The following is a 22,435-nucleotide window of genomic DNA, read 5'->3' as shown; positions in this document are numbered from 1 at the left end:
TTCCTTCCTTCCTTCCTTTTTTCTTTCTTTCTCTCTCTCTCTTTCTTTCTTTCTTTCTTTCTTTCTTTCTTTCTTTCTTTTTTTCTTTCTTTTTCTTTCTTTTTCTTTCTTTTTCTTTCTTTTTTTCTTTCTTTTCTTTCTTTCTTTCTTTCTTTCTTTCTTTCTTTTTCTTTCTTTTTCTTTCTTTTTTTCTTTCTTTTCTTTCTTTCTTTTCTTTCTTTCTTTTCTTTCTTTCTTTTCTTTCTTCCTTTTCCTTTCTTTTCCTTTTCCTTTCTTTCCTTTCTTTTCTTTCTTTCCCAGACATTATATCATTTCAGTTGTAACTCCTTCAGTATGTATGAGAAAGATATAATTACAATGACATCATCACACCTAAAACATTTAGTGTTGATTCATTAACATCATCAAGTAAAAATATTCTCATCCAAAATTTTTTTTTTAAATCGTGTTCCAGAATAGATTGATGGAGTATGTTGTATTTTGTTGATTTTTCTGTAGCTTCCCCTTATTTCTTGTTTTTTCCCCATGCAAATTTAAATTAAATCAGGGTCTTTGTCTTGTAGTTCACTACATTTTGGTTTTCTGATTATCTCCTTGTGATGTTCAATTTGTTCTTTTTTAAGTATCATTATAAATTTATGGACATTTAACATATTTGTTAGATCTTAATCCATACTATTCTTTATTATGCTGAAATAGTCCTATGTTTGGGCAGTGAGCACCTCTTCAGGTTGGCTCCTGAATCTTTTTTCTTCACCCCATAGTTTTTGACTCCTTGCTTGCTTTTATGAAAAGTTACTCTATGCTCATTTTGCATATTTCCTTCCAGACCTGGTGTCAGCTATATCTCCAGGTAGCCGTGGTTCCTTTAGTTTTTCCCATCTATTTCTAGTTTTATTTAAACTTTCATGTCCAAATTGCTGTCTCATTCAACAGAATGAATGTGGAGAATATTGCTTTCTACTCCTGTATGTCCTTAATCCTGAAAAAGAGAGTAATAATAATAGAAAGCAGCTAGAAGTTGCAGATAACTAGAGGTTCATGGCACATCACTGCTGTTTGAAAAATTGGAGAGAAAAAAAAGAGAAAGGATGGGTCAAGGTCAAGTCCAATTTTCTGTTTGTTTTCACTAGCAGTTCATAGACTGTGAATACAACTTTTCTTAACCTTGCTTCTCCACTTACTCTGCCAGAAGTTCTGGAGAGTCAGGGATTTTTTTTTTCTTTTAAGATTTTATTTATTTATTTATTTGATAGAGCAGGAGTTGGGGGGAGGGGCGGACAGAGATGGACAAGCAGACTTGGCACTGAGCGCAGAGCCAACCTGGGGCTTGATCCCATGACCCTGAGGTCATGACCTGAGCTGAAATCAAGAGTCGGACACTCAACCCACCGAGCCACCCAGGTGCCCCAGAGTGTTTTCATTTTTATTTTTTGTTCTGTTTTTTTTTTTTTGTCAAATGAGATCATTCTTTTTATCAGCCTTTGGATACAAGTAAACATGTAAAATGCTATTTACAACTGCCCTGAAGTTTAGTACTGGGACATAGGCTCAGTTTTAATGAACTCAACATCTGCTAAAATAGTCCAAGGCTGTTGCTTGAGTAACTTTGAGTTTGAGTAATGAGCATCTTCATTTACTGCTTAGTATCCCAGTCTACTAGCTTAGTTCCATAATTGTATCTGTTTTTGCTTTCAATAGGAGCATGTGAAATGGGTTCATGCTGAAATGGTAAATAAAAACTCCAAGCTAAAGCTAATTTATGTGACCCCAGAGAAAATTGCAAAAAGCAAAATGTTCATGTCCAGACTAGAGAAAGCCTATGAAGCCAGAAGATTTACCCGGATTGCTGTGGATGAAGTTCATTGCTGTAGCCACTGGGGACATGATTTCAGACCTGGTATGTATGATGTATCTAGAACACTCCTTGATCCTAGGGACTATTTTCTTACTTACATGATGGAAATCCCTGCTTCCATTAAAATTATTTCCTTAGCCAGTTATTACTGATTTTCTCTTACCTTAATATAAGGGGAACCAAGAGGCAGAGTCTTCAATCTCTTTATTCCCCTCCAGGGTAGCACTTAGTCTGATTGCCTTTATCCTTTGACATGCATGTTTCTCAGCAACATGATTCTCTCCCACCTTTAGCCATAAAGGTTTACTGACACCGGGTTCTCCTTCGCATCCATTGAGGAATTCGTATCTGCTTTGGAGCTGTCTCCTTTAATCATCAGTCAGGGTCTCTGCCATCCATTTCCAGATACATACCCAACTACCACCACGGGGTTACAGTGCTGTGGGGTATTTTAGTAACCCCGTTCTTTACTCCTCCAACCTAATCCTGCAGTCATAGCTGGAAGCAGATCACCCGGACTTGCTCTGTGCAAAACAACCTTAAATTTAAAAAATCCTGTTCATGATTTCAACCTCATTTCTTTCTGAACTTGCTTTCACACACATATGGACCCCTAGGGTCCCCTTTAATCCCTCCGTGTATTTGTCCACAGCTCCAGATGCCACCTGATGGTCACTCTCTCCTCCTTCCAGACTCTGCTGTTGCCACTTCTGTTTCTCGTGGTTTTCCTGGCATTTTACCTGCCTCAGTCTCTGTGCCAGACTGAGCTGCTGGACCGCTCCCGGCTTCTGCTTCCCCCATTCGTGCTGTTTCAGTACTAAACGCTGCCAGGAAAAAATTGCACAGCTGCATTCATTTCCACCTCAGGTCGATTTCAATCAGACTCCGCTGTGTTTTACTTGTCCCTGATGCGTCTCCTGTAAGCATTTCTCCCAGCAAGCTTTTCGTGCCTATAGGTCCTCCTACTTAGTGGATGCCTCCTGGTCCCCAGGAAATAGGTGCCAGCAGGTCTGGAGGTCTCCTCTTTCTCCTTCCATACATTAGTAATCTTGTTTTCTCTTCTTAAGGTAAAAGAGACCATTTCTTGTAAGGGTTACCATGACTCCTCCCACTTCATCCTCTCCTGCCTTCTTAAGGTCTCGCTCTGTCAAAGTCTTCACTCCTGCATCGTTTTTTAAAATGTTTAAATTTTTTTAAAAAGATTTATTTATCTGAGAGAGAGAGAGTGAGCGAGCGAGAGAGAGCGAGCGAGCACACAAGTGGGGGGAGGGGCAAAGGGAGAAACAGGCTCTCTGCTGAGCCGGGAGCCTGATGGGGGCTCGATCCCAGGACCCTGGGATCATGACCTGAGCCAAAGGCAGACCCTTAACTGACTGAGCCACGCAGGCACCCCATCTTTTTTTTTTTTAAGATTTTATTTATTTATTTAACTTGAGAGAGGGAGAGAATGAGTGAGCGAGGGGGAGGGGGAGGAGCAGAGGGAGAGGGAAAAGCCGACTCTGCCCTGAGCCCGGAGCACATCACTGGGCTCCATCTCACAACCTGAGATCATGATCTGAGACGAAATCAAGAGTCAGACGCTCAACTGAGCCCCCAGGTGTCTCTCCTGAATCTTAAGACTCTCTAAAAACAAAGAAACTGAACTAGGCTTCGACTTTTCCCACCCCTTTATGGTGTTGTCCTGTTTCTGCTCTTCCTTTCGCCTCATCCTCTGAACTCACCATCTGTTTCTCACCTTCCTTCCTTTCCGAATTCACTGAGTCACTTCTGCCTCACAGGTGACCGTGACCCCCCACTCCTCACTGCCTTAATCCAGGGGGCTGGTCTGCATTCCTCTTCCCGATTAACTTCTGGAGCAGGAGGAGCGTTTCCTGGTTCACCTCTCTCCTTGCCCCTTGCTCCCGTGGTTACTGTGGTTACTGTGACAGAGGCTTTGACATGGTTCCTCTGCGTTCTCACTGCCTTCATTCTCCTTCCTTTGCTGCCACCCTGAATGTTAGTGTTCCCTGCGGTTCTGATCTGTTCTCACCTTTTCTTACACTTCCCCAGACATGGTGGACTCGTGGCCTGAGGACACAGTTCTCTACCTTCAGAATTATTGGGGGCACAGTTTTTTTTTTTTTTTAAGTTTTGATTTAAATGCCTTAGGCAGTATATATACTGTCCTTTCAACTGGAGACCCCACCATGTTAATCAGACTACTCCAAAGAGTTGTCTGCAGCTACTGAAAATATCAGGTTTCTCACCTTTGCCGTATATTTCCAGCCTCAGTGGTTTGATCACTTCGGATGAGAACCCTTGCTTGTGTGTTACCATCACTTGCATTGTCTCTGCAGATAAGCTGCCACCTGTCATCAGTTGTTCCCGTATCTAGTCCTCTTCCTCTTCAGCTGCAGATTTATGTTGCTAATTGTTTATTGGAAATGTATACCCATTTTTTTCCTTCTTTTTGTTATTATGTTATGTTAGTCACCATACATTATATTATTAGTTTTTGATGTAGTGTTCCATGATTTATTGTTGCGTATAACATCCAGTGCTCCACACAGAACGTGCCCTCTTTAATACCCATCACCAGGCTAACCCATCCCCCCACCCCCCTCCCCTCTAGAACCCTCAGTTTGTTTCTCAGAGTCCATTGTCTCTCATGGTTCATCTCCCCCTCCGATTTCCCCGCCTTCATTCTTCCCTTCCTACCCATTTTTTAAAAATGTTTAATTGAGATATAATTGACATACAACCTTGTATTAGTCTTAGTTGTATAAGATAGTAGTTATATAACTAAAAGTTTGTACCTTTTGACCCCCTTCACCCATTTTGCCCACCCCCATCCCTCACCTCTGGCAACCACCAGTGTGTTCTCTGTATCTTTGAGGTTGTTTTTTTTTAAAGATTCCACATATAAGTGATATCATATTAGTGTTTGTCTTTCTCTTATATCACTTAGCATAATGCTCTCAGGGTTCATCCATGTTGTTGCAAGTAGCAGAATTTCCTTATTTTTTAAGGCCAAATAGTATTGCATTGTGTGTCTATGTATATATACATACCGTATTTTCTTTATTCATGTATCAGTGCACGCTTAGATTGTTTCCGTGCGTTGGCTATTATACATAATGCTCCAGTGAATATAGAGATGTAGATATCTTTTCAAGATAGTGGTTTCGTTTCCTTTGGATACAATACCCAGAAGTGGAATTGTTGGGTCATGTGGTAATTTTATTTTTAAATTTTTGATGAACCTCCACACTTTTTCCCCCCTTTTTTAAACATTTATTTATTTTAGAGAGAGAGTACACATGCTTATAGTAGTGGAGGGAGGGGCAGAGAGAAGCAGACTCCCTGCTGAGTGCAGAGCCCATCGTGGGGCTTGATATCATGACTCTGAGATCATGACCTGAGCCGAAATCATGAGTCAGTTGGTTCACCGACTGAGCCACCCAGGTGCCCCTGATATTGTCTTCCATAGTGGCTGTACAATACCATAGTGGCTGTACCAGCAGTGCACCAGGGTTCTCTTTTCTCCCATGCTTTGTTATTTGATGATAGCCATCCTAACAAGTGTGAAGTGATATTTCATTGTGGTTTTGATTTGCATTTCGTGATGATTAGTGATGCTGAAGACCTTTTCAGGTACCTATTGGCTATTTGTATGTCTTCTCTAGAAAAATGTCTATCCAGATCCTCTGCCTATTTTTGAATCAGATTTTTGGGTTTTTTTTCTGCTGTTGAGTTGAATGAGTTCTTTGTATAGTTTTTATGTTAACCTTTTATCATAGAGTTGCAAATATTTTCTCCTAGTCTATAGGTTTCTTTTTCGTTATGTTGATGGTTTCCTTTGCTGTACAAAAGCATTTTATAGTTTTATGTAGTCCCACTTACACATTTTTGCTTTTGTTTCCTTTGCTTTTTTTATGTCAGATCCAGTAAATCATTGCCAAGTCAGTGTCTGGAGCTTATTCCCTATTTTTTTTCTGGTACTGTTATGGTTCCAAGTGTTATGTTCAAGGCTAATCCATTTTGAGTTGAGTTGTATATGGTATAAGGTTTCAGTTTCATTTCTTTTGCATGTGGCTCTCTAGTTTTCCCAATACCATTTATCGAGGAGTCTGTTGCTTCTCCATTGTGTATTCTTGATGCCTTTGTCATAAATTAATTGGCTGTATATGTATGGGTTTATTTTTGGGTTCTTTATTCTGTTTTGTTGATCCATGTTTGTGTCTTAATGCTAATACCATACCATTTTGATTACTATCACTTTGTGATATGGTTTGAAATCAGGAAGTTTGATGCTTCCAGCTTTGTTCTTCTTTGTTAGGATTGCCTAGGCTATTGGGGTCCTTTTGTGGTTCCATACAAATTTTAGGTTTGTTGTTTCTAGTTCTGTGAAAAATGCCATTGGACTCTTGATAGGGATTGCATTGAATCTGTTGATTGCTCTGGGTATATGGATATTTTAACAGTGCTAAATCTTCTAGTTCATAGACACAGAATATCTTTCCATTTATTTGTGTTATTTTCAATTGCTTGTATCAGTGTCTTACAGTTTTCAAAAGTGTATAGGTCTTTACCTCCTTGGTTACATTTATCCCTTGGCATTTTATTCTTGATGCAATTGTAAATGGAATTGTTTTCTTAATTTCTCTTTCTAATAGTCTGTTATTAGTATATAGAAACACAACAGGGGCACCTGGGTGGCTCAGTTGGTTAAGTGTCTGCCTTTGGCTCAGGTCATGATCCCAGGGTCCTGGGATTGAGCCCGTCAGTCTCCCTGCTCAGCGGAGAGCCTGCTTCTCCTTCCTCCTCTGCCACTCCCCTTGCTTGTACTCTCTTTCTCTGTGAAATAAATAATCTTTAAAAAAAAAAAAAAACCACAACTGATTTTTGTGTTTTCATTTTGTCTCCTACAAATTTTCTATATATAATTGCATGTCATCTGCAAATAGTGACAGTTCAACTTACTCTGTTTCAATTTGGATGTCTTTTATTTTTCTTGCCCAGTTTCTCTGGCTAGGACTTCCAGTACTATGTTGAATAAGAGTAGTGAGAGTGTGCATCTTGTCTTTTTGCTGAACAGGAAGACAAAGTTGGAAGTAATAAGCTTGAGAAGAGGGTCTTTGTGGAGCTGAAACTCTGACCTCTGAGGAGGTACAGCTCCCTGGTGCTGGTGTCTCTTAGAGGAGGCGGGGGGGGGGGGACCTGTGATGAAGCGGGTTCTCCAAACCTTGGAAAAACAGCCAACTGTATTTAGCTGCTCCTATGAAGACACAGTGCTGCTGTAGGGATGAAGAAGCCTTTTGGGTGATGTTCTTGAGAACACAAGCAAGCCTACAGGAAGCAAAAAGGAAGGAACAAGACCCTTCTTCTTCCCCCAGCCTCATACTCTGTCCTTCTAGGGCCACCTGGCAAAGCAGATATGGAGTGTGCAGATTGCCCGCTCCAGCGCCGCAGAGCAGGTTATAGAAGGGTGGAGTTGGAGCTGAGAACAAATAATGTAATAGTGGCACATCATGCTTGGTTCATCCTACCTCTGCAGATCCAGTCCATCACCAAGTCCTGTCAACTCTACCTCTGAACCGAATCTCAAGTTTGTCCACTTCTCTTTGTCAGTACTGTGGTCTCTTAGGTCCACTTGGGTTCCTTTCCACTGGCCTACTACAATGGCTCAATCACTAGTCTGTGATTCCAGTCTTACTCTTTTATAGTTCATTCCCCACACAGTAACCAAAGTGGTCTTTTCTATGTATAAATCAAACCCTGTACTTCCCTTCCTAAACTACCTGGCAGATCTTCTTTGTACTTAGAATAAATTCCATATTTTTTTTAAGATTTTATTTATTTATTAGAGAGAGAGAGAGTGCAGGAGCAGAGGGAGAGGGAGAAGCAGACTTCCCGCTGAGCAGGGAGCTCGATGCGGGGCTCGATCCCAGGACCCTGGGATCATGACCTGAGCTGAAGGCAGACGCCTAACCAACTGAGCCACTCAGGCGCCCCATAAATTCCATATTCTTAACTGGGGTCCATAAGGCGATATGTGGTCTGTCCTGTTTGTCTCTATCCGATTTCCTATTCTTCCTTCCTCCCTCCTTATATTCCTGATAAACTGGGCTTACCACTGTGAGTCCTTCTCACTCTCTGATAATAACATACTTACTGATTTACTCTGTTTTGTTTGGTTTCTTTGCTTGAATTATACTTCCATTAACGTAGCATCCTTGTTTTGTTCACCACTTAATCTTCAGTACCTGGAGACATGCTTGGCACAAATGGATGAATCTTGGATTCTTTCCCTCCCCTTCCCTCTGCCTGCTCCCCACTCCGTCTTCCCCAGGGCCCATATCCCAATAGTCACCAGAACCTATGGGGTTCTAGTTCTTGGGTTTCTACTGTGAATGACAGGTGATGAGGGATTTATGTTAGGAAGCAAACCCTGTACAGTGGTATGAGGACGGGGGATGTAAAGGATGGAGGATCATAGAAAAGTCCCTGGTTTCCTGAAGCACTGGTGTGGGAGATCAACTAGAGCTTGTAGGGGAGTCCAACTGGCATGGCCAGTGCCAGAGGGAGCCACAAAGGGGAAGCTCGTGAGAGGTCTCTGGTAAGATCTCTCTGAATAGCTGTCAGCGCTGTGGGTCTGCTACCAAGCATGTAGTGGGGCCTGTTGGTGGGCAAGGCCTATAGTTGGGAAGAAGTGCAAAAAAAAACTAGGACAAGCTAGAACTGGCTGGGCACCTCTGCATCTATCCCTCTTCCCATCTGCCTGGAAAGATCTTCAGAGAGTCATGGTAGCTGGTAGTTCACTTCTGCCTTCCCCACCTCGCACAAGGTCCTCTTTTGGGCCAGCTCTCACCTGGAGCCATACAGGGAACGTGGTTCCCAGCTTCCTAGAGTTGACAGTAGATGCACCCAGCTCAACACCCTGTGAGTTAGCCCGACGGACCTGCTGGCTGTTGTCTGACTATGACAGGTCATTTCATGCCGGTGTCTTTGCAGTGTATGTGCTTTGTCTGCCTGGTGGTTTCTTCTGCCCTTCCTAGTGAGTTTCTCATGTCCTTCAAGACCCAACTCAAATGTTATCTCCCTGAAACCTTCACGACTTCCCCAACCACAACCTTCTCTGTTTTCATAGTAGTCCTCTAGCTTTGCATTTAGCAGTTTCGACCACAGTTCCTTTCCACTTTCTCCAATTAGTTCAGGTACTTAAGGACAACTTGTCTAGTGATGGAAACGTTCATGACAAACATGAGCCCAGAATGGTTTCCCAGAAATAAGTTCTGTAAAAACCAGCGCATTCACCAAAAGCTTTCTGGTCTGATTTTGCCACACTTGGAAGATAGTGGTGGTAGCAGGGATACCTTACCTCTTGTCAGTGGTAAGAGATTCCACATGCTGTGGCCACTGCCACTGCCTCTTGAAGTCACTGGTCAGAGGGTGCAGACCAGCACACAGCTTACTGGAAATAGTATTAGTTTTAGTATTCCCTTTCTTCAACAGCGAGTTTGCCTGCGGGCCAGAACAGTGTTTCTGAAGAACCAGTTAGAAGTGGCCTGCCTACTCCAAAAGGCCAGGCAGCCAACTGCAGATTAGATATCTCGAGCTGGGGAAAGAAAATCCAGCAACCATTGCTTAACTGCGTTATGGTAAGATGTCATTTACTCCTTAAGGATAGGAAGTGGGCCACTTGGTGTTTTCTCTTTTCCAGATTACAAGGCACTTGGTATCTTGAAGCGGCAGTTCCCTAACACCGCACTAATAGGGCTGACTGCAACTGCGACAAGCCATGTTCTGAAGGATGCCCAGAAAATACTATGTGTGGAAAAGTGTTTTACTTTCACAGCTTCTTTTAATCGGCCGAATCTTTATTATGAGGTAACTTTTGTGTCAGTTTATTACTTTTGTGAAGGATTGCAGTGGAGGTTACCTTTTCATTATGTTTATTTACATGAGTAACAATTAACTCTGTTTAAAAGTTTTTAAAATCAGGAGGCGATTATAAGCAGATCAGTAATTAATGCTTTCTTCGTGTATCTCTGTTGCTGCATAAATCCTTTGCTGGGTTAAATAAAAGACATCACCTTGTGAAATTGTTGCATGTTCTTGTGCAGGGATGGAGGGAAGGCATAGATTGATACCAAGGACCCTAATGACATTTCTTGAAGTTACTTACAAAATAATACATTACTATGCCATTAAAGATTTGCTGATACTCCATTTAGATTATATAGCTTTACAGCTGTTTTTTTCCCTTTCTAATCCTTTTAAAAGAATAGATAATATTTTTCTGAGTTTTCACTGAAATTATTTATGCCATGGTTTATGTTTTTATGAAAGTAGCATCAGAAAATAGGGGCACCTGGGTGGCTCAGTCAATTAAGCATTGAACTCTTGATCACAGCTTAGCTCTTGATTTCGGTTGTGAGTTCAAACCCCACGTTGGACTCCACACTGGACATGGAGCCTACTTAAAAAACAAAAAAGACCCAGAAAATAAAAAGGTCTCCATCTTTACAAATTGTTTGCTGCTTCTGTGCCTCTTCTTCCCCGGTAAATTCAAAACCAAGGATCAAGAAGAGTCAGGAAGGTGAATATAAGAATAAGAGAAAAAGCACTGTGCCCATAAAAGCATGGTACCCTGAAAGTTGTAAGTAAACAGCTACATGGATGGTGCTCATTAATTTACTCTGTAATAAGTTAGCTTTTTCTTAGGTTCGGCAGAAGCCCTCCAACACCGAGGATTTTATCGAGGATATTGTAAATCTCATTAATGGGAGATACAAAGGGCAATCAGGTAATACAAAAACAAACCAACTTTGAAGACAGAGAGAACTTTTGAAAAGTAATTAATATTACACTGATCTACTGATAAATGATTAGCAACCAAAAATATTAGTGCATGGCAGAAGATACTTGAAAATGGTATGATAAAATTCATTTGCTTGGTGATCTTAGAAATTGGGTGTGTCATTGCTCATGGGACAGATTATGAGTCATAAAACTTTATGTTTGTTTATTTGCACCTAATTGCTTTAAACAGTGGACCTAATGATATAATGCATATGTATATACATATTTAGTAAGTATCCACTGTGTATAAGATAGAAGGTTAAGCAGTGATTTTCTGAAGGGATGTAATATACAGTCCTTTATAGCAAAGGACACATTAAGGAATAAATAGTACATGTTGAATGAGTTAACTGTAGATGGAGTTGAGAGTGTTTGTCTATATGTTCCAGGATTAATGCAGAGACAGGTGTTACTGAAGCACAGAGTTTGTGTAAAAGTGAGCATTTCAAAGCTGTTCTACAGCTTTTCAGGAGATATTAATGGTGCCCTGGGTGAAAGGAGCTCCAGGGTCAAATTTGAGAAAGACTGCAGCTCTTTATCCCTCCTGGGAGCTTCACAGGGTTTATCAGTCAGCACATGAGAAGTTCTGGCCAGCCCTGCAAATAGAGAAATCTGTTACCTGTGTTCAGTGCAGGTCCCCAGTCACTTGCACATGAAACTTTTCACATCATACTCGAGAGAAAAAAGAGGTAATGGGAACCAAGACTGGTGGCCCAGGGCTTATTTGTGCTTTAGAGCAAGCTGCTGATCAAATCTTGAATTATATGAGAAAGCCATTATGTGTCAGGACCTTGGAATTTTTTCTAAATCTTTTTCTACCATGCATTAATCAATATCTTGAATGTGTGTTAAAAATATTATATATCTAACAATTGAACATATTTTACTACAGGAATTATATATTGCTTTTCTCAGAAAGATTCTGAGCAAGTTACAGTTAGTTTGCAGAAACTGGGAATTCAAGCAGGAGCGTACCATGCCAATATGGAACCAGAAGATAAGACCAATATTCATCAAAGATGGTCAGCCAATGAAATTCAGGTTAAGTATATATCTTCAATAGAGTCCTAGTTAACATTTAAAAATATTTTAACTTGATTTAATTAACATAAAATGTTAAAACATTTTAGGTAGTAGTGGCCACAGTTGCATTTGGTATGGGAATTGATAAACCAGATGTGAGGTTTGTTATCCATCATTCAATGAGTAAATCTATTGAAAATTATTACCAAGAGAGTGGACGTGCAGGTATGTACAACTTTTATCCAGAAGTAAATTTTAACAAAGCTTTTCTAAAAAAACACTATAGATGATGTTTAATGATTCTGTATTTTTACACTTGATCTTAGCCAAAAGGCCGAGAAGTGATTGTGATTCTGTATTTTTAATCTTCTTTATTAGCGGGGCGCCTGGGTGGCTCAGTTGATTAAGCGACTGCGTTCGGCTCGGGTCATGATCCTGGAGTCCCGGGATCGAGTCCCACATCGGGCTCCCTGCTCAGCGGGCAGTCTGCTTCTCCCTCTGACCCTCTTCCCTCTCGTGCTCTCTCTCTCTCATTCTCTCTCTCAAATAAATAAATATTTTTTTAAAAAATCTTCTTTATTAGCTAGTATTTTAGAACAATGAAGTCATTTTTGTAGTTTTTTTAATTTTTAGTTTTTATTTTTTTTGCAGTTTTATACTTAATTGTACCTATGTACTTAAGTGCTTATCTTACTTGTATGGGAGTGTTATGAATTGTTTCCTATGTTTGCTAAGATCATTTGATGTCCATCTTTGCCTTCTAAATTTTTAATTAGTGGTTTCAAGTTTATAACTTCAGTAACTAGATTATGCACATATTTTTTTAAGTTATAAAGCTGATTGTTGATAAGTCTTTAGTCATTTTTTTTCTTTTTATAATTTGAGGGCAGCTGTTAAAAATTTTCATTTCTCTGAAATTTCTAGATGTGATATATGTACACTGTGAAGCATGGTCAGCTGATTTTATACATATTATTTTTGCATATTTTGAAATTTTCAAGTAATACAATTTCAAGATTTCTCACACTATAGGTCGAGATGACATGAAAGCAGACTGTGTTTTGTATTATGGCTTTGGAGATATATTCAGAATAAGTTCAATGGTGGTGATGGAAAATGTGGGACAACAGAAGCTTTATGAGATGGTGTTATACTGTCAAAACATAAGCAAGTAAGCCACATACCTTTTTATAACTTGTCATTTAAACATAAACACTGTATGAAATTACTTTGAGTATTTGCTCAGTAAGTAAATGCACTGGTAGAATATCAAGTACAAACCTGTAAAAGCAAATGTCAGTACATGAATCCTCAGGATCTGCCTTAATTCAAGAAGAGAGATTCTCTCTCTCTCCCTGATAATCCTCCAAAACTATTTTTTATTGTTTTGTTTTTAAAGTAAAACAAGCATATTGAGATGCTGATTTTAATTAAAGAATAACTGACATACAATATTGTATTAGTTTCAGGTATACAACATAGTGAATCAGTATTCATATACATTACGAAATGGTCACCACAGTAAGTCTAGTGACCCTCTGTCACCCTACAGAGTTGTTACAATATTAAGGACTATATTCCCTCGGCTGTGTATTACATCCCCTGGTCACTTTATTTTATAACTGGAAGATTGTACCTCTTAATCCCCTTCATCTTATTTCATCCATCCCCCTTTTATTGAAAGTTTTGATACAAATGAGTCCAAGCCTTTTTTTCTCTGGCTCTGGAATATAGCTACATGCTTTACTAATTTTGAAAAGGTATATATGATAGGCATTTTGAGAGCTGAGCTTGGTAACAGGTACCATCTCACCAGCTGATGAGCTGATGAAATAGTTGAGAGCAGGGTTAACTTTCTCCTTAAGAAATAAATTTAAATCTATTTAGGGTGGTTTTAGTTAGACCATATAGTTCCCTGATGGCTTTTTAGTATTAGTCATTTTTATACTCTTATTGCCCATCCTAAAAAGGACTCAAAAATTTTGAACTTATAAGCAGTTATTGGACTGTGACAGAAAATGTCATTTCTTTCCTATAGGTGGTGCAACAATCTAGTTAAAGAAATAAAGTGAAAATTTCCTTAGTTATCCAATAGACTCCCAAGAAGCATATTTTGGGGTTTAGAGTCAAATACAAGAAACTGCTTTGCTATCAGGGAAATTCTCTTAATTTTTGCACAGTATTGAATCTCAAAGAGAATCTTAGACAACTTCTAAAAGAAGTATTTATCAAATACATATGGAAAAAATTATATGTGGTAGGCAGAAGAACAGTCTCCCAGAGACTAGGGTATAACCCTCGGTTGTTTGGATGGGTTCAGTATAATCACAAGGGTCCTTAAATGTGGAAGGAAGCAGGGAAGGTCGGAATGATACTCGTTGGCTTTGAAGATGGAGGAGGGGGAGGCATGAGCCAAGGAATTCACGCATTCTCTAGAAACTGGAAAGGACAAGGAAACAGATTCTGCTTTAGAGCCTCCAGAAGAAATCCCTCCCTGATGACACCTTGATTTTAAGCCAGAGAGACCCATATCAGACTTCTATAGAAATTTAAGATAATAAATTTGTGTTGTTTTAAGCCACTAAGCTTGTGGTAATGTTATGACAGCATTAGGAAACTAATATAATGTATAACTGTGTTTTGAAATAGGGATTCTTAAAACTTCTTAGGTCATTTAATAATTTGTATCTCTAAATGTGTGTGCAGGTGTCGCCGTGTATTGATAGCTCAACATTTTGATGAAGTGTGGAATTCAGAAGCATGCAACAGAATGTGTGATAATTGTTGTAAAGATATTGGTGAGTTCACTGTTTTTCTAATTGAAGTAGTGTTACGTTAGTGTCAGGTGTACAACATAGTGATTCCGTAAGTCTGCACACTGTGCTGCCCACTACAAGTGTAGCTACCATCCGTCACCGTGCAGTGCTGTTACAGTGCCACTGACTATATATTCCCCGTGCTGTACCTCTCACCACATGACTCATTCATTCCGTACCTGTAAGCTTATACTCCCACTTTCCTTCATCCGTTTTACCCATCCCCCCACCTCCCTCCCCTCTGGCAAACATTGGTTTGTTTTCTGTATTTGTGGGTCAGTTTCTGCTTTATGTTTATTCCTTGTTTTGTTTCTTAGATTCTACATATAAGTGAAATCCTATGGTATTGTCTTTATCTGACTGATTTCACTTAGCATAATACCCTCTGCCCATTCGTATTGTTGCAAATAACAAGATCTCATTCTTTTTTATGGCTGAGTAATACTGCATTGTGTATATATACCCCAATGGCATATCAGTGGACACTTGGGATGCTACCATAACTTGGCTATAAATGTAGTGGTACATATATCTTTTCAAATTAGTGTTTTTGTTTTTTGGGGGGGTAAGTACTGGGTAGGGGAATTACAGGATCATGTGGTAGTTCTGTTTTGAATTTTTTGAGGAATCTCCGTATTGTCTTCCACAGTGGCTGCATCAGTTTGTATTGCTGCCACCAGTGTTCAAGGGTTCCATTTTCTCCACATCCTCACCAACATTTGTTTCTTGTGTTTTTGATTCTAGCAATTCTTATAGGTGTGAGGTGATATCTCACTGTGGTTTTGATTTGCATTTCCCTAATGATTAGTGATGGTGAGCATCTTTCATTGTGTCTGTTGGCTGTTTGTAGGTATTATTTGGGAAAATGTCTATTCAGGTCTTCTGCCCATTTTTAATTGGATGATTGTTGTTTTTTGATTTTGAGTTGTATAAGTTCTTTATATATCTTGGATACTAACCTTTTATCGGATATGTCATTTGCAAATATTTTCTCTCATTCAGTAGATTGTCTTTTAGTTTTGTTGATGGCTTTCTTCACTGTGCAAAAGCTTTTTGGTTTGCTGTGGTCCCGGTAATTTATTTTTGCTTTTGTTTCCCTTGCATGAGGAGACATACTCAGAAAAATGTTGCTGTGGCCATTGTCAGAGAAATTACTGCCTATGTTCTCTTCTGGCATTTTATGGTTACAGGTCTTACATTTAGGTCTTTAATCCATTTTGAATTTGTTTTTGTATATGGGAAGAAAGTGGTCCAGGTTTCCCAACACCATTTATTGAAGAGAGTGTGTCTTTTTCTCTATATTCTTCCATCCTTTGTCATAGATCGATCAGATAAAGAAGTGTGGGTTGATTTCTGGGCTATTCTTTTTCATTGATCTGTGTCTATTTTTGTGCCAGTGCCATATTGTTTTGATTATTACAGGTTTGTAGTATATCTTGAAATCTGGGATTTGAATTAGCTTTGTTCTTTCTCAAGATTTCTTTGAGGTCTTTTGTGGTCTCATACAAATTTTAAGACTATTTGTTCTACTTCTATTTAAAATGGTGTTGGTATTTTGATAGAGATGACACTGAATCTGTAGATTGCTTTGTGTAGTAGGCATTTTACCAGTATTCTTCCAATCCATGAGCATCAAGTATCTTTCCATTTGCTTGTATAGTCTTCAATTTCTTTCATCAGTGTTTTATAGTTTTCAGAATATAGGTTCTCTTGCTTCCTTGGTTTAAGTTTGTTCTTGGGTATTTTATTATGTTTGGTGCAATTGTAAATGGAATTGTCTTTTTAATTTATCTTTCTGCTACTTCGTTATTAGCGTATAGAAATGTAACTGATTTCTGTGTATTTTGTATTCTGCAACTTTACTGAATTTGTTTATTCTAATAGTTTAGTGGAGTCTTTAAGGTTTTCCATGTATAGTATCATGTCACCTACAAATAGTTATATTTTAACTTCTTCCTTACCAATATGGGTTTATTTCTTTTTCTTGCTGTGGCTAGGACTTCTAGTACTGTGTTGAATAAAAGTGGACACCCTTGTCTTGCTCCTGACCTTGGAGAAAAAGCTCTCAGTTTTTCACTATTGAGTGTAATGTGAGCTCTAGATTCTTCGTGTATGGCCTTTATTATGTTGAAGTATGTTCCCTCTACACCTACTTTATGGAGTTTTTATCATGAACATGTATTGAATTTTGTCAGATGCTTTTTCTGCATCTATTCAGATGATACATGGTTTTTATTCTACCTCTTATAAATGAGTATCACGTTGATTAATTTGCAAATATTGAACCATCCAGGTATCCTGGGAATAAGTACCACTTCATTCTGGTGAATGATCCTTTTAATGTGTGGTTGAATGTGGTTTGCTAATCTTTTGTTGAGGAATTTTGCATCTATGTGCATAGGTGATATTGGCCTGTAGCTTTCTGTGTGTTGTCTTTGTCTGGTTTGGTAACAGGGTAATTATGGCCTCATGGAATGTATTTGGAAGCTTTCCTTCTTCTGTTTTTTGGTATAGTTTGAGGAGATACATGTTTGGTAGAATTCATCTGTGAACCCATCTGGTCTTGGACTTGGCTTTTCTTTTTGCTTCCATTTTGCATGTTTTTCCATCCCTTTACTTTTAATCTGTATGTGTCTTTAGGGCTGAAGTAAGTCTCTTATAGGCAGCATATAGATGAGTCTTATTTTTTTTTTTTTAAGGTTTTATATATTTATTTGAGAGAGAGAGCAAGAGAGAGCAGCAGCAGAGGGAGAGGGAGAAGCAGGCTCCCCACTGAGCAGGGAGCCCGATGCGGGACTCCATCCCAGGACCCTGGGATCATGACTTGAGCCAAAGGCAGATGCTTAACTGAGCCACCCAGGCACCCCGAGTCTTGTTTTTGTATATCATTCCAGCACCCTATGTTTTTTGAGTGGAACTTTTAGACCATTTACATTTAAAGTAATTATTGATAGCTGTTTACTTATTGCCATTTTGTTGTTTTCTGGTTTTGTAGTTCTCTTTTCTTGCTTTGTGATTGATGACTTCCTGTGGTGTTATGTTTGGCTTTCTATTACTTTTTTTCCCCACATTTTTTTTAAGTTTGCCTTTTTATTGTTTTATTTTTTAAAATTTTTTAAAAAGTAATCTCTATGCCCAGTGTGGGGCTCAAACTCACGATCCTGAGATCAAGAGTTGCATCCTCCACTGATAAGCCAACCAAGAGCCCCTATTTTTTTAATTTATTTCTTTTGAGTTAATGCAATGTTACATTGGTTTCAGATGTACAACAGAGTGATTCAGCAACTCTAAGTTATGCTGTGCCCATCTGAAGTGTAGCTACCATCTGTCACCACGTAACACTATTGCAGTACCATTGACTGTATTCTGTATACTGTATTTTTTCCCTTTTTTATCTGTTACAGTTGTTCGGTTTGTGGTTACCATGAGGTTCATATATAACATTCTAAGTATAAAGCAGTGTATATTAGATGATGGTCATTTAAGTTTGAACACATTCTAAAAGAACTTCTTTTTCACACCCCCTCCATGGTTTATGCATATGTTGCCATGTATTACATCTTTTTATTGATAATTTCCCTACATCTAATTATGGCCTTTTCTTTTCCACTTAAAGAAGTCCCTGTAGAATTTCTTATAAGGCCAGTTTAGTGGTGATGAACTCCTGTTACACCTTTTGTTTGTGAACTCTCTCTTCTTCAATTCTGAATGATAATCTTGCTGGGTATTCTTGATTGTAGGTTTTTTTCCTTTCAGCACTGTGAATGTATGGTGCCACACTCTTCTGGCCTGCAAAGTTTCTGCCAAAAAATCAGCTGATAGCCTTATGTGGTTTTTCTTTTATGTAACTTTTTCTCTCTTGCTTTTACAGTTTTCTCTTTAATCTTTGACATTTTAATTTTGTGTTGTGGACCTTATTGAGTTCATCTTGTTAAGGGGGTCTGTGTGCTTCCTCAATCTGGGTGTTTGTTTCCTTACTTGGAGAAGTTTTCAGCTATTTCTTCAGATTTTCTGCCCCTTTCTCTTTTCTGTGTCTGGAATGTTCACTTGATATTGTCTAACAGATCCCTTAACTTATCCTCATTTTAAAAAATTATTTATTTTTGCTGTTCACCCTGGGTGCTGTCCATTACCCCACCTTCCAGATCATTGATCTGTTCTTCTGCATCCATTAATCAACTATTGATTCCCTCTAATGTTTTATTTCAGTTGTATTTTTCAACTCTGGTTCTTTGTAGTTTACAGTTTTTTGTTGAAGTTCTTAGAGTTTTTTCATTTTTCAGTCCAGCAAGCATTTTTAAGATCATTACTTTAAACTCTTCATCATGCATATTATCTCCATTATCTCTTATTTTGAGGTTTTGTCTTGTTTTTTTGATTTGGAGCATATTCCCTTGTTTCCCTATTTTGCTTGACTTTGTGTTTCCATGAATGAAGCAGAACTGCTACTTATCCCGAAGTTGAAGGAATGGTCTTGGTGTGTGGTTTTCCCCTGTGTATGTAGATAGTATATGCCCAGTGATTTTTGTTGACTGGCTGGAGCTGTGGCTGGCATGGGCTAGAGGTTGCAGGGGACCCTGTAGTGGGGTCACCTTGGTGGGATGGCTGGAGTTTAAGTGGGTGTGGGCTGGGGCATTTCTGAGTCTCTTTGCAGAGGGTACCCTGGCAGGACAGATGAAGCTAAAGTGAGTACAAGCCAGGGGTGGTCCTGGGGTTCTCCATGCATAGGGCACCCTGGCAGGATGGCTGAAACCAAAGTGGGTGTAAATTTGGGTATTCTGGCATGCACAGAAGGTGCCCTGGTTGGGGCAGCTAGAGCTGCAGCGGGTTGCTGGCTGAGGAGATCCCTGGGTGCTTCGTGCAGGGGACAACCTGGCAGTCAGCTGTAGTTGAAAGGGCTGAGGCATTCACAGGGCTCTGCACAGATGGTGCCCTGGAAGGACAGCTGAAGTGAGTGCAAGCCAGGTTGTCCGGGCAGAGCAGCTGGGGAATGGCCTAGAAAGCTGTCTGAAGCCAAAGTAGTGCAGGCCTGGAGTGTTCTGAGGTGCTTTGTGGAGCTGTAGTGAGCACTGACCAGGGCTGTCCTCACGTGCACCACCATGGGGCTGCTTTGGTGGGACAGCTGGGGCTGGTGTGGTTTGGGGGCCCAGGGTTCACTGAAGTGGTAGGCTGGTTAGGGCGCCTGGGCCTTGCTCCCATCTATGCTGTCAAGGTAGTGGGGGACATAAACTGTGGCATTCACTGGACCCTCCGACCCAGAGATAGTTAGCAGGGTTCAAGGGCTATTTCCTTTATATTCTGGTGGTTCTTTTAAGCCATGGTTTTTATTTTCTGTGGCCCAGCATAGATAAATCTGCTCCTGGTACCTCATTACTATCCTCTGCACTGCAGCTTGCAGCATCAGGGGTGGGGTCACCCTTTGTTACCACCTCTCAGTCTCTCGCTGTTCTCTAGGTGGTCTGTGTTGTACAGAAGCTGTTCAGTGAGCCCTCAGTTGTTCTTCAGGAGGAATTGCCTATAAATACGTGTAGATTTGGTGTGCCCATGGAGGGGAGTTCAGGATCTTCCTGTGTCACCATCTTAGACTGGAACACTCGCTAGTTCATTGTTTTTAAATTTTTATAGGCTAATATAATATAGCTAGGACTACATGGGGGCATTATTAGACCCCAAAATGGATTAAGCAAGCTGTGAATAGCATTTTCTAGGTTCAGAAGCAACAATTCAAAAGTTTTTTGGTTTTTTTTTTAAAGATTTTTGACAGAGACACAGCGAGAGAGGGAACACAAGCAGGGGGAGTGGGAGAGGGAGAAGCAGGCTTCCTGCTGAGCCAGGAGCCTGATGCAAGGCTCGATCCCAGGACTCTGGGACCATGACCTGAGCTGAAGGCAGATGCTTAACGACTGAGCCACCTAGGTGCCCCCCCCTTTTTTTAAAGATTTTATTCATTCATTTGACAGAGACGGTGAGAGAGGGAACAAATCAGGGGCAGTGGGAGAGGGAGAACCAGGCTTCCTACTGAGCAGGGAGCCCAATGCGGGGCTCGATCCCAGGACCCTGGGACCATGACCTGAGCTGAAGGCAGATGCTTAACAACTGAGCCACCCAGGTGCCCTGCAACAATTCAGAAGTTTTAAAGCAAAGGTAAATAAAGTGAAAAGTGCTGTGTAGATGTATGTATCTTACATTGCTATATTATAGGCATGTTAAATTTTTAAGTGAAGGAAAGTTTAAATTCTTCTGAATAGTAATGCTATTATAAGAAAAGGCTAGTTACCGATTGGGAAGAGAAATTTAATGCAAAGGAGAGATTATGGTCAATCATTTCTGATCTAGATAATGGCTAACCACTCAGACACTAATTAAGCAGTGTTTTGGTGCTGTATTTTCACTTTTTTTATCCTGTGTGTTGTGTCTGAAGAGTCGGGACTAACCAGTTCTCTCAGTTTTGATGTCTTGGTGGGTGAAGGTCACTATAATTTTAACTTTGCAGCTAGAGAAACTTGTATATGAGTTTATTATACTGCGTTATACTGACCACATTAACAAGAGTCTGATACATATATGTCAGGGTGCTAGAATCAGTAATTAGGAGTATCTGAGCAGGACATTCTTGTCTCTAAATCAGAATACGGAGGAACCCATAGTTTTCAAAATGTTGCTTAATGAGCACAAATCAGGTAAATATGAAAAACAGACGGATTCTCTTATAACTCTCAGTCATGTATGGCATACACCCTAGTTCCTAGAGCATACCCCAAGGTCTTCTGGTAACCAGCTTATTGTCTTTACATTACTGTAAATTCAATAATGTCTTACAGAGACTCTAACTTAGTTTAGTGATAGACTTAGGGAATAGCCTAGTTCTAATGCAGAACAAAACAGTTTAGGGTGGCTGATGTGGATGACTCATTTTAAACCACTTCAACTAGCCTGTGCTTGCTGTAATTTCTAAATCCCAGTTGCCTGTCTCATTACAGCATGTGAAAGAAAGAATGTCACAGCACACTGCAGAGATCTAATCAAGATCCTGAAGCAGGCAGAGGACCTGAATGAAAAGCTCACGCCACTGAAACTGATTGATTCTTGGATGGGAAAGGGTGCAGCAAAATTGAGAGTGGCAGGTGTTGCTCCGCCCAAACTTGCTCGTGAAGACCTGGAGAAAATTATTGTACACCTTCTTCTACAGCAGTATCTTAAGTATATACAAATCCATTTCTTGTCCTTTGGTGTTGTCTTTATGATTGTTTCTCATAACTGCAACAGAACAAGTAGTTTTCCAGTTTCATATAAAACTCTTAAATGCCATATAAAATTTACCTAGTAAACTCCCAACTTAAACTGATCACTGTATGTCAAAAAAAAGTGGTTTATAGAAAGTGTTTGTTTTGTGCAAGTTTCAGTCCCTATCAGTGTATTAAAATTATTAAAATTTATGGTTTTTAATAAATTTGTTTATAATTTCTGCAAGCCTTTGAGTGTCAGCCTTTACCTTCCACAGAGAAGACCACAGTTTCACAGCGTTTGCTACCATCTCATATTTGAAAATAGGACCTAAAGCCAATCTTCTGAACAATGAAGCACATGTCATTGCTATGCAAGTAGAGAAGCCCACGCAGAGCTGTTTCAGGGTAACTAGCTATTCCTTTCTATATACTGAAAACACATGAGAGCTTAGGGGATGCTCTAACTAGTACTGTCCTGGGCCCAGCAGAACATAAGAGATAAGCAGTTTTCTTCTTAGAATCTGAGCATGGAAGAGAGAAAACAAACCTTTACCTTCTGTAGACATAGTAACTAATAGTTTAAACTAGTCTACCTTTTCACATAGACTAGAGTTTCCAACCTTTTAGAATGTGAAAAATCCGTTTTAGTGTTGTTTAATTTGCGATGC

At 39.7% G+C, this 22,435-nt stretch overlaps 1 protein-coding gene across 1 annotated transcript in view; it reads left to right on the top strand.

Annotated features, from left to right (window-relative positions):
* Positions 1-22,435, top strand: part of RECQL (RecQ like helicase) — a 54,117-nt gene that overhangs the window by 30,582 nt on the left and 1,100 nt on the right. Inside the window, exons 6-14 of the mRNA XM_028113183.2 lie at positions 1,702-1,900; positions 9,561-9,727; positions 10,565-10,646; positions 11,595-11,743; positions 11,833-11,950; positions 12,758-12,896; positions 14,432-14,523; positions 21,522-21,741; positions 22,043-22,172. Of these exons, the coding sequence (XP_027968984.1) occupies positions 1,702-1,900; positions 9,561-9,727; positions 10,565-10,646; positions 11,595-11,743; positions 11,833-11,950; positions 12,758-12,896; positions 14,432-14,523; positions 21,522-21,741; positions 22,043-22,172 (1,296 nt within the window). The remainder of the gene's footprint in view (positions 1-1,701; positions 1,901-9,560; positions 9,728-10,564; positions 10,647-11,594; positions 11,744-11,832; positions 11,951-12,757; positions 12,897-14,431; positions 14,524-21,521; positions 21,742-22,042; positions 22,173-22,435) is intronic.

This window comes from Eumetopias jubatus, unplaced genomic scaffold (assembly GCF_037043125.1).
Source record: "Eumetopias jubatus isolate StellerSeaLion01/CBP00866 unplaced genomic scaffold, mEumJub1_p1.0 scaffold_8, whole genome shotgun sequence".
Taxonomy (NCBI): Eukaryota; Metazoa; Chordata; class Mammalia; order Carnivora; family Otariidae; genus Eumetopias; species Eumetopias jubatus.
The sequence above is the reverse complement of the archived record's forward strand: the minus strand, read 5'-3'. Positions and strand labels throughout refer to the sequence as shown.